Source organism: Pristiophorus japonicus, chromosome 1 (genome assembly GCF_044704955.1).
Source record: "Pristiophorus japonicus isolate sPriJap1 chromosome 1, sPriJap1.hap1, whole genome shotgun sequence".
Taxonomy (NCBI): Eukaryota; Metazoa; Chordata; class Chondrichthyes; family Pristiophoridae; genus Pristiophorus; species Pristiophorus japonicus.
The window spans coordinates 299910466-299924809 of NC_091977.1; the positions used below are offsets into that span (position 1 = coordinate 299910466).

Consider the following 14344-nt stretch of genomic DNA (forward strand, 5'->3'; position numbering starts at 1 on the left):
CTTGTTGCCGCGCAGGGGAGGGAGGGGAAGGAGACAGCGACTTGTTGCCGCGGAGGGGAGGGAGGGGAAGGAGACAGTGAGAAGGGAAGCCTCAGTGCTGATGGCAATGTGGTTTTATTAAAAAATGTTCAAAAATTAAACAGCTACAAAGAACTACAAAAATGGCCGAGTGCCAATGATTTTTTTCACACTGAGCATGCGCGAACGCTCCAGCGCGCATGCGCAGCGTTGCCGGCAGGAAAAAAACTAATTTAAATAGTACCCGCCCCCACCCACTTACAAAATCGGCGCGAGTGTAGGCTCCGCCCCTCTGGGCGCCGCGCCAAACAGACAAGGAGCTGCAAAGCACTCGAGAATAGCGCGTTTTTTTTCTGGCGCCGTTTTAGGCGCGAAAAACGGGCGCCCAGCTCGGAGGGGCGCCCGTTTTTTATCCTGTGGAAACTTGGGCCCATTATGACCGACTTCCGGTTCACTCCAAAAAAAATTGCCAGAGCTGAAAATTGATCAAGAGTCCACCTCGTCTGATGTGACGGTAAAAACGATTTGAAAACGGTAGGTGCGCCAGGTTTCTGGCGGGGGTGAGTTTCTGATTGCTGAAAATACCAGAAATTTCCTTGCAATCAAGTCTTATTTTGAATATATAAAGAAAGGCTTGCATTTTTACAGTGGCTTTCACAATCTCAGTACATTGAAAAAGGGCTTTACAGCAAATTAAATACTTGTGAATGTATTAAACTACTGTAATATAGGAAGTGTGGCAGCGCACAGCAGAGTTCCACAAATAGCAATGAGATAATGAGTCGGTAATCTGTTTTGGCGATGTTGGCCAGAACATCAGGGGGGAACCTTCATGTTCTTCTTCAAAAAAAGTTCCATGGGATCTTTTATGTTCACCTGAGGGCAGACAGGTTTAACATCTCATCCAAAAGTTGGCCCCTCCGACTGTTGGCTCCTTAGTACTGCACTGGAGTGTCGGCCTAGATTTTGTGCTCAAGTCTTTGAGTGCGACTTGAACACTCAGAACTCTGACTCAGAGGCGAGAGTGCTACCAAAGAGCCATTGCTGACACCAATATACATATAACTATGCATGTCTAATATTTAAGATCATTGCATGCCTCTAGCATGCCTCTTTCACACGCCAGAGTCTTGCACTTTGTTATAGATGCTATATGCAATTTCTTTTTTAAAAAGGCAGTGATTTAATGTTGGGTTCTTCTGATCTGCAGCTAGAAATTTACAAACAACTACAATTTTCTAATTTATCTCAGGAGTTTACAAGCTAAATATCGCAACTGCACTCCACAATAATCCTGAACAGTGCCATGGCAAATCTACTAGTACAAACAAAAGCATTCTGCATTTAATAAAGCTGAATAAAATGCATGATCTTCATGAATTTCCCTTCTATTCTTTGGGCTAGATTTTCAGCAAAAATGGTAGTTTTACGCCAAAATTACTATTTTCACTGCACTATTGTTTTTAGGCCTAACTTTTAGCCTTTACGGATAAAGGTGGCATTGCACGAGGATTCGTGGCGCAAACTGCGAGTTTTGCCAACTTTACTCCGGGGCCGGTAACGCTGCGAGAGAGGCCTTGGGAGGGGGGAAAACAAAAACAAAAAAATAGCAAAAAAACATTTAAAAAAACCTACTAAATCGCTGAAAAATAATTAAAAAATAAAAACTTTAGCGCACCTTTTTGCAGGTCTTCATACTTACCGCTTCTGGCAGGGCTGTACAGACAGGTTTGACCCTGTCTGTATTCTGGGCGTGTTGTAAGGGTCGGGAGAGTGCTGAAAGTACGACGGTAACGCAATCAGCGGCGTTGCACATCATTTAACGTCGGCTCACCTCTCCCCGGCGGTACGTGGAAGCGCCGCCGCAGAGAGGTGCCCGAGTTTTCGCCACAGAGGGTCAAATCACGGCGAAAACCCGGTCGCAAAGTCGGCAAAAATCCAGCCCATGAAGTTTGTAAAGCTATTTTAAGTTTTTCTGCATATCAAGACTATCAGAAACTTCAAAATAATGTATGGCTTTACTGGGGCTATAGAAACATAGAAAGTAGGTGCAGGAGCAGGCCATTCAGCCCTTCTAGCCTGCACCGCCATTCAATGAGTTCATGGCTGAACATGAAACTTCAGTACCCCCTTCCTGCTTTCTCGCCATACCCCTTGATCCCCCGAGTAGTAAGGACTTCATCTAACTCCTTTTTGAATATATTTAGTGAATTGGCCTCAACAACTTTCTGTGGTAGAGAATTCCACAGGTTCACCACTCTCTGGGTGAAGAAGTTTCTCCTCATCTCGGTCCTAAATGGCTTACCCCTTATCCTCAGACTGTGACCTCTGGTTCTGGACTTCCCCAACATTGGGAACATTCTTCCTGCATCTAACCTGTCTAAACCCGTCAGAATTTTAAACGTTTCTATGAGGTCCCCTCTCATTCTTCTGAACTCCAGTGAATACAAGCCCAGTTGATCCAGTCTTTCTTGATAGGTCAGTCCCGCCATCCCGGGAATCAGTCTGGTGAATCTTCGCTGCACTCCCTCAATAGCAAGAATGTCCTTCCTCAAGTTAGGAGACCAAAACTGTACACAATACTCCAGGTGTGGCCTCACCAAGGCCCTGTACAACTGCAGCAACACCTCCCTGCCCCTGTATTCAAATCCCCTCGCTATGAAGGCCAACATGCCATTTGCTTTCTTAACCGCCTGCTGTACCTGCATGCTAACCTTCAATGACTGATTTACCATGACACCCAAGTCTCGTTGCACCTTCCCTTTTCCTAATCTGTCACCATTCAGATAATAGTCTGTCTCTCTGTTTTTAACCACCAAAGTGGATAACCTCACATTTATCCACATTATACTTCATCTGCCATGCATTTGCCCACTCACCTAACCTATCCAAGTCACTCTGCAGCCTAATAGCATCCTCCTCGCAGCTCACACTGCCACCCAACTTAGTGTCATCCGCAAATTTGGAGATACTGCATTTAATCCCCTCGTCTAAATCATTAATGTACAATGTAAACAGCTGGGGCCCCAGCACAGAACCCTGCGGCACCCCACTAGTCACTGCCTGCCACTCTGAAAAGTACCCGTTTACTCCTACTCTTTGCTTCCTGTCTGACAACCAGTTCTCAATCCACGTCAGCACACTACCCCCAATCCCATGTGCTTTAACTTTGCACATTAATCTCTTGTGTGGGACCTTGTCAAAAGCCTTCTGAAAGTCCAAATATACCACATCAACTAAAACTAACAATTAATACTTTTTTTGGAAGTATAGCTTATTGGTTTGCAGGCAGGAGAAATATAATTCATTCTATGTCTTACTGTCTTTTTAAATGAACATCGCTCTCTCTATTATATATAATATATATGTGTGGGTGTATATACATTAAAAATCTTTCTTCCATCAGGATGCACCATCACAGACTTCCTGTAACACTTTCGTGAAATTTATACTAAAATATTTTTTAAGTGAACAGTTCAGCAAACTATGATACAGTTACTCATCTCGCCCTCCAATTGCTCCAGCAACTTCCCACTGCTCAGCCCATACACCCCACCAGGCTTCAAACACTCAAACTACCCATCTGAGCCTCAAATTTAGTAATTCCCCAAGAAAGTGTTTACGCGCAGAGATTTCATTATTCCCCCTCTTGACCGGCAGCTTTTGCACCTGTGTGTGTAAATAACCTGTTTAAAAACCTGTGCTATTTGCTCATTTGATGGCTCTCTTGTACACTTTCCTTGCTCCCTGTCCCAGATGTCTTCCCATTTTGTTATTTTTCATGTAACATATAACAAAAGTCTTCTTCCTGCTCTCGAGCAGTGTCTTCCTGTTCCCAAGTAGTGCTGAGCTAAATTACTCCTCTCGAACACCATGATGTTGGAAGAATTCTTAGTAAGAATTTTTAATTTCCAAATAGATCAAAATAGCTGGGGATCCACAATTGTGCCTATTACGTACCCACTTTTACAATGCTTGCTGCATGCTCAGCCACTATCTTTGCTATAACCATGCAGCCAGCCACCCACAACCCCACCTCCAGTATCCTGGTTTCACTCAGTACATTCTGGCTGAGGCCAAAAATAGAGGTAGAAACACTCACTCATTAATTGACCAGGTAAACTTGTTGATCCTTGTTCACTTATCTTTTAAAACATTGTGTGTGGGAAAAAATAATTATTAGAAATGGCTAGAATATTTTGCATAAAAACTGTCCCCTCTCCAAATTATTTCATAACCCCAGTTCCAGTCTCCTCCTCACCCAATTCATGGCAGGGCTTGGCCTTGCATTCCCTCCCGACCCAACACAGCCGCCTTCACCCTCCCCAACCCCCAGTTTTCCTGTCACTTGCACTTGTTGCAGCATTGGATTAAAAAGCCTAAATGTGGCTTCCCTTCAAACTGACATTGCAAGCTTCCTTAGAGCAGTTTAGTGAAGGAGGCATCAGGTTGAAACCAAGATCAGGATGCACATCGGCTCTCCTCAACCTCTAACTAACCAATCTCATCTTTCCCGCAAAATACTTTACAATAAACATCCAGTTGGTGGTGGAGGTGGAATTGGGAAATGCCGACCTTTGTGTGATGGGAGTGACTTATGGATCTATAGTTTGACTCGAGTGTTTCTATGAAGAGAATTTTTGAATTGTGCCAATAACCATGGCTTTGTACCCAGGGAGAGACAAAATTATCTCTGCGCTTTTTTTGAATCTAGCATCGGGTCTTGCTGGAAGGTGAGAGGCAAAGAAGATAGTGAGAGATGTACAAACGCAGAGGAAGCCACTCAGACAAATGGAAGGAAAGGGTGTAACACATACAGAAAGAGAGGGGCAAAAAGATGAGAGGTAGCAAAGGAAAGGAGAGATTGGAGTCTGAGGGAGACCAGCCGAGATATTGTTGCAGGAAGACAGAAACACCGTTTGTGCAATCAGAATATTTTGCAATGGGCAATACACTTCCCAATGAACTACTTGTACTACTTTTCTGCTGTGGAGTTCTTGTGTTTCAGATTTGTGTCTTCCACTCAAACAAGTTTTGTGATTAGATTTGTAACTTCAGAACCTGCATAACATAGATGCATTTAAGGAGAAGTTGGATAAACACAAGAGGGAGAAAGGAATAGAAGGATATATTAATGGGGTTGGATGAGGAAGGGTGGGAGGAGGCTCGTGTGGAGCATAAACACCAGAATGGACCTTTAAGGCCAAGTGGCCTGTTTCTGTGCTGTACATTCTATGTAACAGTATTTACAGAACAGAAACGGGTAATTTGGCCCGACAGGTCCATGCCGGTGTTTATGTTCGACACGAGCCAATGTAATGTAAAACTATGTAATATATATAGTTTTGCATATGGAGCTTAATTCAATGGAGGACATGATTAGCTGATGTTCAGTATGATTGAACCCCATTTTTTAAAAAGAACATTTTACATTTTACAAGAGATTAAGATTGCTTACATTAGATGTTGTTTTCACCATTCTTCAAATTTGCGTTAGAAGTTTATTAAGGTATGATGTTCCTAGTTCACTTTACGTAGTTGACTGTTTATCATGTTTGTATGTAGAAATTGGTGTTCCTTAATAATTATTTTTAAAATGTTAATATACCTGTTACATAACATTAAACAATGAGATATGCTAATGTTCCTTGCCAACTGAGTGGTATTATACAGTTATAATAGGTTTTAACCATCATGAGATGTGTCAACAGCTGGTATATCAGTTAAAGTACATAGAGTTGAAGATGGAACTGAAAATTTTGAACAACTGCGATGTTATTAATCACATTGCCACTGATTTGCCTTTCTGCTAGATTTAAAAACTCAGGTTTAAAATATAATTTCTTACACTTTGTATATTGTGCCATTGCGGAACCAAGCACAATTATAAATTTAACACATATCTTTATGAAGTAAAGTTCCATGTGAGTACTTTTTCTGGCAATTTCTCGGGTTGTATTTTGACTGATGTTTAATTTGCTTCTGTTAAATTTTTTTGAAATGTAATTTTTTGTTTTACATTTTGCACTTTTTTCCTCCTATAAATGCTTTTGCCTTTCCTGATCAAAGTCTAGGAGAGTAAGTTACAGTTTTAATTAACATTTGCATGTAGGTTATTTTATCAGTTTCATTTTATGTATAATAGCAAACCTACTTTGTTATTCACCAATCTCAAATCATTGCATCAAATTTGCCTAGCAATTCTTAGCCAGACATCAATAAAACCAGTATGAATGCAAGTATAAATGTAGTAGGAACTCAGGGTAACCATTAGTTCCAAACAATAACTAGCAGAGTGCTGTTGTACAAATGTGCTAGGTCATATTTGGGAGCAAAATAAATAAACTGAATCTTAAAAATAGGTTTAATCTTCATTTGAGCCTGGTGAATATATTTGACCAAAACTACTTTCACATAGGTTCAAGTAAAATTCTAAGTTGGGCAAATCATACAATAAGATCAGTATTAACTTCAATTTAGACCCAACAGTATAAATTGTCCTGATTTTTAATAATCCTACATTACAAATTATACAACACATTGCTGTGCTTCGACTTGATTGAAGAGTTGAGAATAGAAAAAGCTATTTTAAAAAAAAATAACCTTGACCAATGTTTGTCAATCCCATGGACCTGATGACTTGCATCCTAGGGTCTTAAGAGAAGTAGCGGCAGGGATTGTGGATGCATTGGTTGTAATTTACCAAAATTCCCTGGATTCTGGGAAGGTCCCAGCAGATTGGAAAACTGCAAACGTAATGCTCCTATTTAAAAAAAAAAAAAAGAAGGCAGACAAAAAGCAGAAAACTATAGACCAGTTGGCCTAACATCTGTTGGGAAAATGTTGGAGTCCATTATTAAAGAAGCAGTAGCAGGACATTTGGAATAGCAAAATTCGGTCAGGCAGAGTCAGCATGGATTTACGAAGGGGAAGTCATGTTTGACAAATTTGCTGGAGTTCTTTGAGAATGTAACGAACAGGGTGGATAAAGGGGAACCAGTAGATGTGGTGTATTTGGACTTCCAGAAGGCATTTTACAAGGTGCCACATAAAAGGTTACTGCACAAGATAAAAGTTCACGGGGTTGGGGGTAATATATTAGCATGGATAGAGGATTGGCTAACTAACTGAGAATAGAGAGTCGGGATAAATGATTCATTCCCTGATTGGCAACCAGTAATTTGTGGGGTGCCACAGGGATCAGTGCTGGGACCCCAACTATTTACAATCTATATTAACGACTTGGAAGAAGAGACTGAGTGTAGCGTAGCCAAGTTTGCTGATGATACAAAGATGGGAGGAAAAGCAATGTGTGAGGAGGACACAAAAAATCTGCAAAAGGACATAGACAGGCTAAGTGAGTGGGCAAAAATTTGGCAGATGGAGTATAATGTTGGAAAGTGTGAGGTCATGCACTTTGGCAGAAAAAAATCTAAGAGCAAGTTATTATTTAAATGGAGAAAGATTAAAAAGTATCGCAGTACAGCGGGACCTGGGGGTACTTGTGCATGAAACACAAAAGGATAGTATGCAAGTTTAGCAAGTGATCAGGAAGGCCAATGGTATCTTGGGCTTTATTGCAAAGGGGATGGAGTATAAAAGCAGGGAAGTCTTGCTGCACATGTACAAGGTTTTGGTGAGGCCACACCTGGAATACGGTGTGCAGTTTTGGTTTCCATATTTACGAAAGGATATACTTGCTTTGGAGGGAGTTCAGAGAAGGTTCATTAGGTTGATTCAGGGGATGAGCGGGTTGACTTATGAGGAAAGGTTGAGTAGGTTGGGCCTCTACTCATTGGAGTTCAGAAGAATGAGAGGCGATCTTATCAAAACGTATAAGATTATGAGGGAGCTTGACGAGGTGGATGCAGAGAGGATGCGGGAGGCTAGAACTAGAGGGCATGATCTTAGAATAGGGACCGCCCATTTAAAACAGAGATGAGGAGAAATTTCTTCTGAGGTTTTGGAATTTGCTGTTTCAGAGAGCTGTGGAAGCTGGGATATTGAATAAATTTAAAACAGAAATAGACAGTTTCTTAAACGATAAAGGGTTATGGGGAGCGGGTGGGGAAGTGGAGCTGAGTCCATGATCAGATCAGCCATGATCTTATTGAATGGCGGAGCAGGCTCGAGGGGTCGTATGGCCTACTCCTGTTCCTATTTCTTATGTTCTTATGTTCTTATGTTCAAGAAAGTTCTAGAGATACTTAGTATTTGAGTTATTCCATGCTGTGCCTGATTTGTACATTGGATTTGAACTATAATGTTTTGTCCGGCATTGATTGATCCACATTGGTGTGCACATTTGTTGCAAGATGTTAAATGCCATATGTTCATTTTAGTCACTCCATTGATCTTTAACTTGCATTAATGTCAATAAATAAAGCATTCATTAAAAGCATTACAATATCACTGTTACAAGTAGATGTTTGGAAAACTAAACGGTTAATACACATTACTGATAAATTAAGACCAACCTGCAAGTTAGCTAGTTGATTGAATAACCATGGAACTTCTATTGTTTTTTGTTTTTGTTGTACCTTGCATCTTCTTCGTCTTGTGCACGGCAGTATTCTACTTTTTCACGTCTGATTTACTCTGTGTTTGGTTTTCCATTGTATGTGCTGTCCATAGTTATGATGATGATGATCTATTGGTTTCTCTTAGGATTCTCAAAGTAAACAGTCGGGATACAGTATGCACCAGCTTCAAGGTAACAAGGAGTATGGCAGTGAGAAGAAGGGATATCTCATGAAAAAAAGTGATGGGTATGTGTTTTTCAATGTTTAATAAACTAATAATGTTTATTGACTGTTGCTTCCAAACTGAAGGTGCATCTATTCACATTACACTACTCAAACTCAATGCATGGATTTCACTAGAGTACCTTAAGTCCTTCTAACTCACAAAGTTTTCCAGCATTAAAGCTGAACTTCAAGTGCAGAAAATGTGAGTGATGTGTTGCAAAAATAATTTTAAAAATTATGTCCACAAGCTATTGGATTCAAAACTTTATTTCTGTTAGAAAATGAAGCGAGGGATTCCAGGTTACCCAAAAATAGTAGCTAATATGTTTATAAATTATTTCTAGACTTGTGTTCTTGAAATATATGGCTTAATTGTGTAACACTGTGGCAACACCATGGCAATATACAGTGGAACCCCAATGAACTGTGTAAAATATAGGTTTTCAATTGTGATTTCCTCCACATGGCCTGTTCTTCCATCTCCATTGTTGTGTTGTACAAGAGAGAGTAGAATACAGGAAAAATGTTGTAGAAAATTAGATGATTAGTCACTGAACATTACCTCTTTCTTGCGACATTGGTGGAGTCCTGGGAGCAAGTCTTAAGGCTAGCCTCACAACTGAGCGAAGATATGCATTGGAAAGAGAGGAAAATAAGAACCATGTTACAAAAAGAAATTGGAATTCTGTTGGTGTAAATTAAGGGATAATGTCCAGAGCATTGTCTTTTTAAACCAATACCAAGGTTTACTTACGACAATTCTAGAAACTTTGCATCATCAATTAGAAATAAAATCGCTAAGAAAATTGGTTATCTAACAGTGCAAGATGCAGTACACTGATCCTGCTAAATTAGTTGGTTGTGGTGCAATAAAAATTAAAAGTGATGGAAATATACAGCAGGTCTGCCAGCATTAGAAAAGAAGAACGATGGGTTAATATCTAAGGTAGAAACAGTTCATTCTGATGAAGGGTCCTGAGCTGACATGTTAATATTTCTCTTTCCGGATCCCTATTGTGTTTTCTAGCTTTATTTCAGATTTCTGATTTCTGCTACTTGAGTCTGTGGCAAAAGCAGTATGTGAATACTATTCCAATGAAGCTCAATGCAAGCTCAAGGAACAGCACCTCATCTTTCGTTTAGACACTTTAGAGTCTTCTGGACTCAACATCGAGTTCAAAAATTTCAGACCATAACCTCTGCCCATATTTTTTTTTCCCTTTCCTCTTTTTTTTTTAAACCCCCCCACCCCCCCACTTTTTTCTCTTTCCCATGGCAGCTGGTGATGATTCCGCCATTCACACCCCATCTAGACTCATCTATGTTTTCTTAACTTGTGACATTACAATCTCATTTTTGCTCATCATCCCTTTTGTCTCTTAAATCGCTTCTACCTTCCACTCTATCACAGACCTTCCTTTTTGTTCTTTCCTCCCCTTCCGCTTTCAGTACACCTAATTGTACTCAGTGCACTTAAGAATCTGTTACATCTCGAGCTTTTCCTGAAACGTTTCTCTCCACAGATGCTGCCTGACCTGCTGAAATTTCCAGCATTTTCTGTTTTTATTGATAAATATATGTGTCTGTGGCTGAGACTTTGCTCACCTCAGCGTGTCCGGTGCAGCCGGCATCAATGACGGGTCATGGCCTTGCTGCTGGCTCCATCCCGCTGCCTCAAATGAACTTACCTCAATGGGGTGCATTTCCTGGCCCAATTAGATGGAGTGTGTCTGGTGACACGATTCATGATGCACCTTGAGCTGATTTCCTTAAAGGGACCATGGCCACCTTGCTTTGGATGTTTATGCTGCCAGTGTTTTACAGCATTGAAGTGCTGTAAACATTGAAAATCACTGCACAAAGGTGCACGGTTGCATCCAGGTTCTCCCACGGCTCCCTCCATATGCTTTTGGGGGGAGTCAGAGCACGCAGGGAAGTTCTCTTCCCTTCCGATGGGCAGATGAGACCTCCCCAGGAGACCAACATAGCCTGATTGCACAGGAGGTCACAAGCAGGGATATCGCCAGGAGGACTTTGGTGCAGTGGCACAAACCTTTTAATGATCTCATTAGATCAGGAAATGTGAGTACAAAGCCACACTTGTCTTCATCCTGCTGTGCCTCACATCACATCGCGTCCCATCACTCTGCTTTCCCTACCCTACTCGTGCACATCCTTACACAACTTACTTTGAACCTCCGCCCATCTCTCTCTCTCTCTCTCTCTCTCTGTCTCTGTCTCTGTCTCTCTGTCTCTCTGTCTCTCTGTCTCTCTGTCTCTCACTCTCTCATCGCATTCCCATCTCACTAACCACCCCTCACACTCGCCCTCATCCTAGTGGAATCATACCAACCAACAATAGCAACTTGTATTTATATAGCGACTTTAACGTAGTGAAACGTCCCAAGGCGCTTCACAGGAGTATTATGTGATTATGTGAGGTATGTTTTAAGGAGCGTCTTGAAGGAGGAACGAGAAGTGGAGAGGTTTAGGCAGGGAGTTCCAGAGCTTGGAGCCTAGACAACGGAAGGCACAGCAACCAATGGTTGAGCGATTACAATCAGGAATGCTCAGGAGGGCAGAATTAGAGGAGGACAGACATCTCGGGGGTTGGGAGGGAGTGGTGGGGGACGGCTGGAGGAGATTACAGAGATAGGGAGGGGCGAGGCCATGGAGGGATTGAAAATAAGGATGAGAATTTTGAAATCAAGGCGTTGCTTAACTGGAAGCCAATGTGGGTCAGCGAGCACAAAGGTGATGGGTGAGTGGGATTTGGTACAAGTTAGGACACGGGCAGCCAAGTTTTGGATCGCCTCTAGTTTATGTAGAGTAGAATGTGGGAGGCCAGCCAGGAGTGCGTTGGAATAGTCAAGTCAAGAGGTAACAAGGGCATAGATGAATTCTTCAGCAGCAGATGAGCTGAGGCAAGGGCGGAGATGGGCGATGTTATGGAGGTGGAAATAGGCGGTCTTAGTTATGCTGCGGATATGTGGTCAAAAGCTCATTTCAGGGTCAAATATGACACCGAGGTTGCGAACAGTCTGGTTCAGCTTTAGACAGAAGTTGGAGCGAGGGATGGAGTCAGTGTCTAGGGAACAGAATTTGCAGCGGGGATGAAAACAATGGCTTCGGTCTTCCTATCATTCAATTGAATACTCAGTTACACACAAGGGTAGCCACTTGGGTGTTTCATCCAATGTTCATGTAAAATTTGTGTTAATGTGGTGTCAAGCATTGAAACCTTTATTTTCAACACTGCATTCTTGGACAGATTTGTGTGCACCTTTAGTGAGTTGCGGTGAATGGTAAGACATAACGTTACCCCGCCCACCCCTCCCCCCTCCGCAATGGTGGTGATGTGAAAGGAATGGCTTGGACATTGTATGGATGCTTTATGGTGTTGGTGTGGGGTGCTGCCAACCTGGCATATCATGTGGCCGCCAGAGTGTACAGCGTCAAGTTAAATAAATCTGTCCATGGTGAGGCCATCCCTAGCCTCCTGGACAGCAATGTGCTCGGATGCTGATGCCCTCTGTCGTGTGCAGCGTCAGGTGATTGCAGAGAAGGTTGGTGTTGGTGATGCAGTGTTGCTGGCTGATCGTGGTCAGATTCTGAGGACCATGAGTACCCATGTTGATGGAATAGATGGCAGATGAAGTTGAGATAACCCAAGCAATCTGTCAGAGGTGAGAGAGGTTGTTCCAATGAGGTGACACTGGATGGAGAGTTTGCTTCAACTACTTGCAGCCTGCATAAAACTCAATCTGTGTTCCAAATGGAGTAAGCAACAGTTTGTGTGCTTGGAAAGTGAACAGCTGTTAGATGGGAGCTCTTAAGTACATTTCAAGCTGTCACCTAATCAGCTGATTCAATGGCCATTCAACTCCCGCCTCAGGTTAACAGACATGGTCCATGAGCAGCATGGACTCTTTTGACGAGCAGTTAAAGTTAAAAGGTATGATTAAAATCTGGTTTGCATCCTAGGGTCTCAATAAAAGTAACGTCCGGAATCGTGGATGCATTGATTGTAATTTACCAAAATTCCCTGGATTCCCAGCAAATTGCAAAACTGCAAATGTAATGCCCATATTTTTTTTAAAAAAGGAGCAGACAAAAAGCAGGAAACTATAGGCCAGTTATCCTGACATCTGTGTTTGGGAAAACATTGGAGTTCATTATTAAAGAAGCAGTAGCAGGACATTTGGAAAAGCATAATTCAGTTAGGCAGAGTCAGCATGGATTTATGAAGGGGAAGTCATGTTTGACAAATTTGCTGGAATTCTTTGAGGATGTAATGAACAGGGTGGATAAAGGGGAACCAGTGGATGTGCTGTATTTGAACTTCCAGAAGGCATTTGACAAGGTGCCACATAAAAGGTTACTGCACAAGATAAAAGTTCACAGGGATGGGGGTAATATATTAGCATGGATAAAGGATTGGCTAACTAACAGAAAACAGAGTCGAGATAAATAGGTCATTCTCGGATTGGCAATCAGTAACTAATGGGGTGCCATAGGGATCAGTGGTGGGACCCCAACTCTTTACAATCTATATTAATGACTTGGATGAAGGGACCGAGTGTAAATGTAGCCAAGTTTTCTGACGATACAAGATGGGAGGAAAAGTAATGTGTGAGGAGGACACAAAAAACTTGCAAAAGGACATAGACAGACTAAGTGGGCAAAAATTTGGCAGATGGAGTATAATGTTGGAAAGTGTGAGGTTATCCACTTTGGTAGAAAAAAAATCAAAGAGCAAGTTATAATTTAAATGGAGAAAAATTGCAAAGTGCTGCAGTACAGCGGGACCTGGGGTCCTGGTGCATGAAACACAAAAGGTTAGTATGCAGGTACAGCAAGTGATCAGGAAAGCCAAAGGGAATGGAGTATAAAAGCAGGGAAGTCTTGCTACAGTTATACAGAGTATTGGTGTGGCCACCCCTAGAATACTGCGTACAGTTTTGGTTTCCAGATTTAAGAGAGGATATATATACTTGCTTTGGAGGCAGTTCAGAGAAGGTTCACTCGGTTGATTCCAGAGAAGACTTTTGATTCCAGAGAAGGGGGTTGACTTTTGATGAAACGTTGAATAGGTTGGGCCTCTACTCATTGGAATTCAGAAGAATGAGAGGTGATCTTATCGAAACGTATAAGATTATGAGGAGGCTTGACAAAGTGGATGCAGAGAGGATGATTCCACTGATAGTGGAGACTAGAACGCGAAGGCACGATCTTAGAATAAGGAGCCGCCCATTTAAAACTGAGATGAGGAGCAATTTCTTCTCTGAGGGTTGTAATTCTGTGGAATTCGCTGCCTCAGAGAGCTGTGGAAGCTGGGTCATTGAATAAATTTAAGACAAAGATAGACAGTTTCTTAACCAATAAGGGAATAAGGGGTTATGGTGAGCAGGCAGGGAAGTGAACCGGAGTCAATGAACAGATCAGCCATGATCGTATTAAATGGTGGAGCAGGCTTGAGGGGCCATATAGCCTACTGCTGCTCCTATTTCTTATGTTCTTAAAATCGTTATTAAGGGTATGTCAACAAGCCAATAATTGCTTTAATTGGGTCGTCCACC

General features: G+C 41.9%; 1 protein-coding gene across 5 annotated transcripts in view; it reads left to right on the plus strand.

Annotated features, from left to right (window-relative positions):
• The window catches only part of LOC139271360 (arf-GAP with SH3 domain, ANK repeat and PH domain-containing protein 1-like), a 525010-nt gene that overhangs the window by 318139 nt on the left and 192527 nt on the right, over window positions 1–14344 (plus strand). For all 5 annotated transcript variants that reach the window (XM_070888507.1, XM_070888511.1, XM_070888508.1 and 2 more), the window contains one exon: window positions 8686–8786. In XM_070888507.1, coding sequence (XP_070744608.1) covers window positions 8686–8786 — 101 coding nt within the window. The remainder of the gene's footprint in view (window positions 1–8685; window positions 8787–14344) is intronic.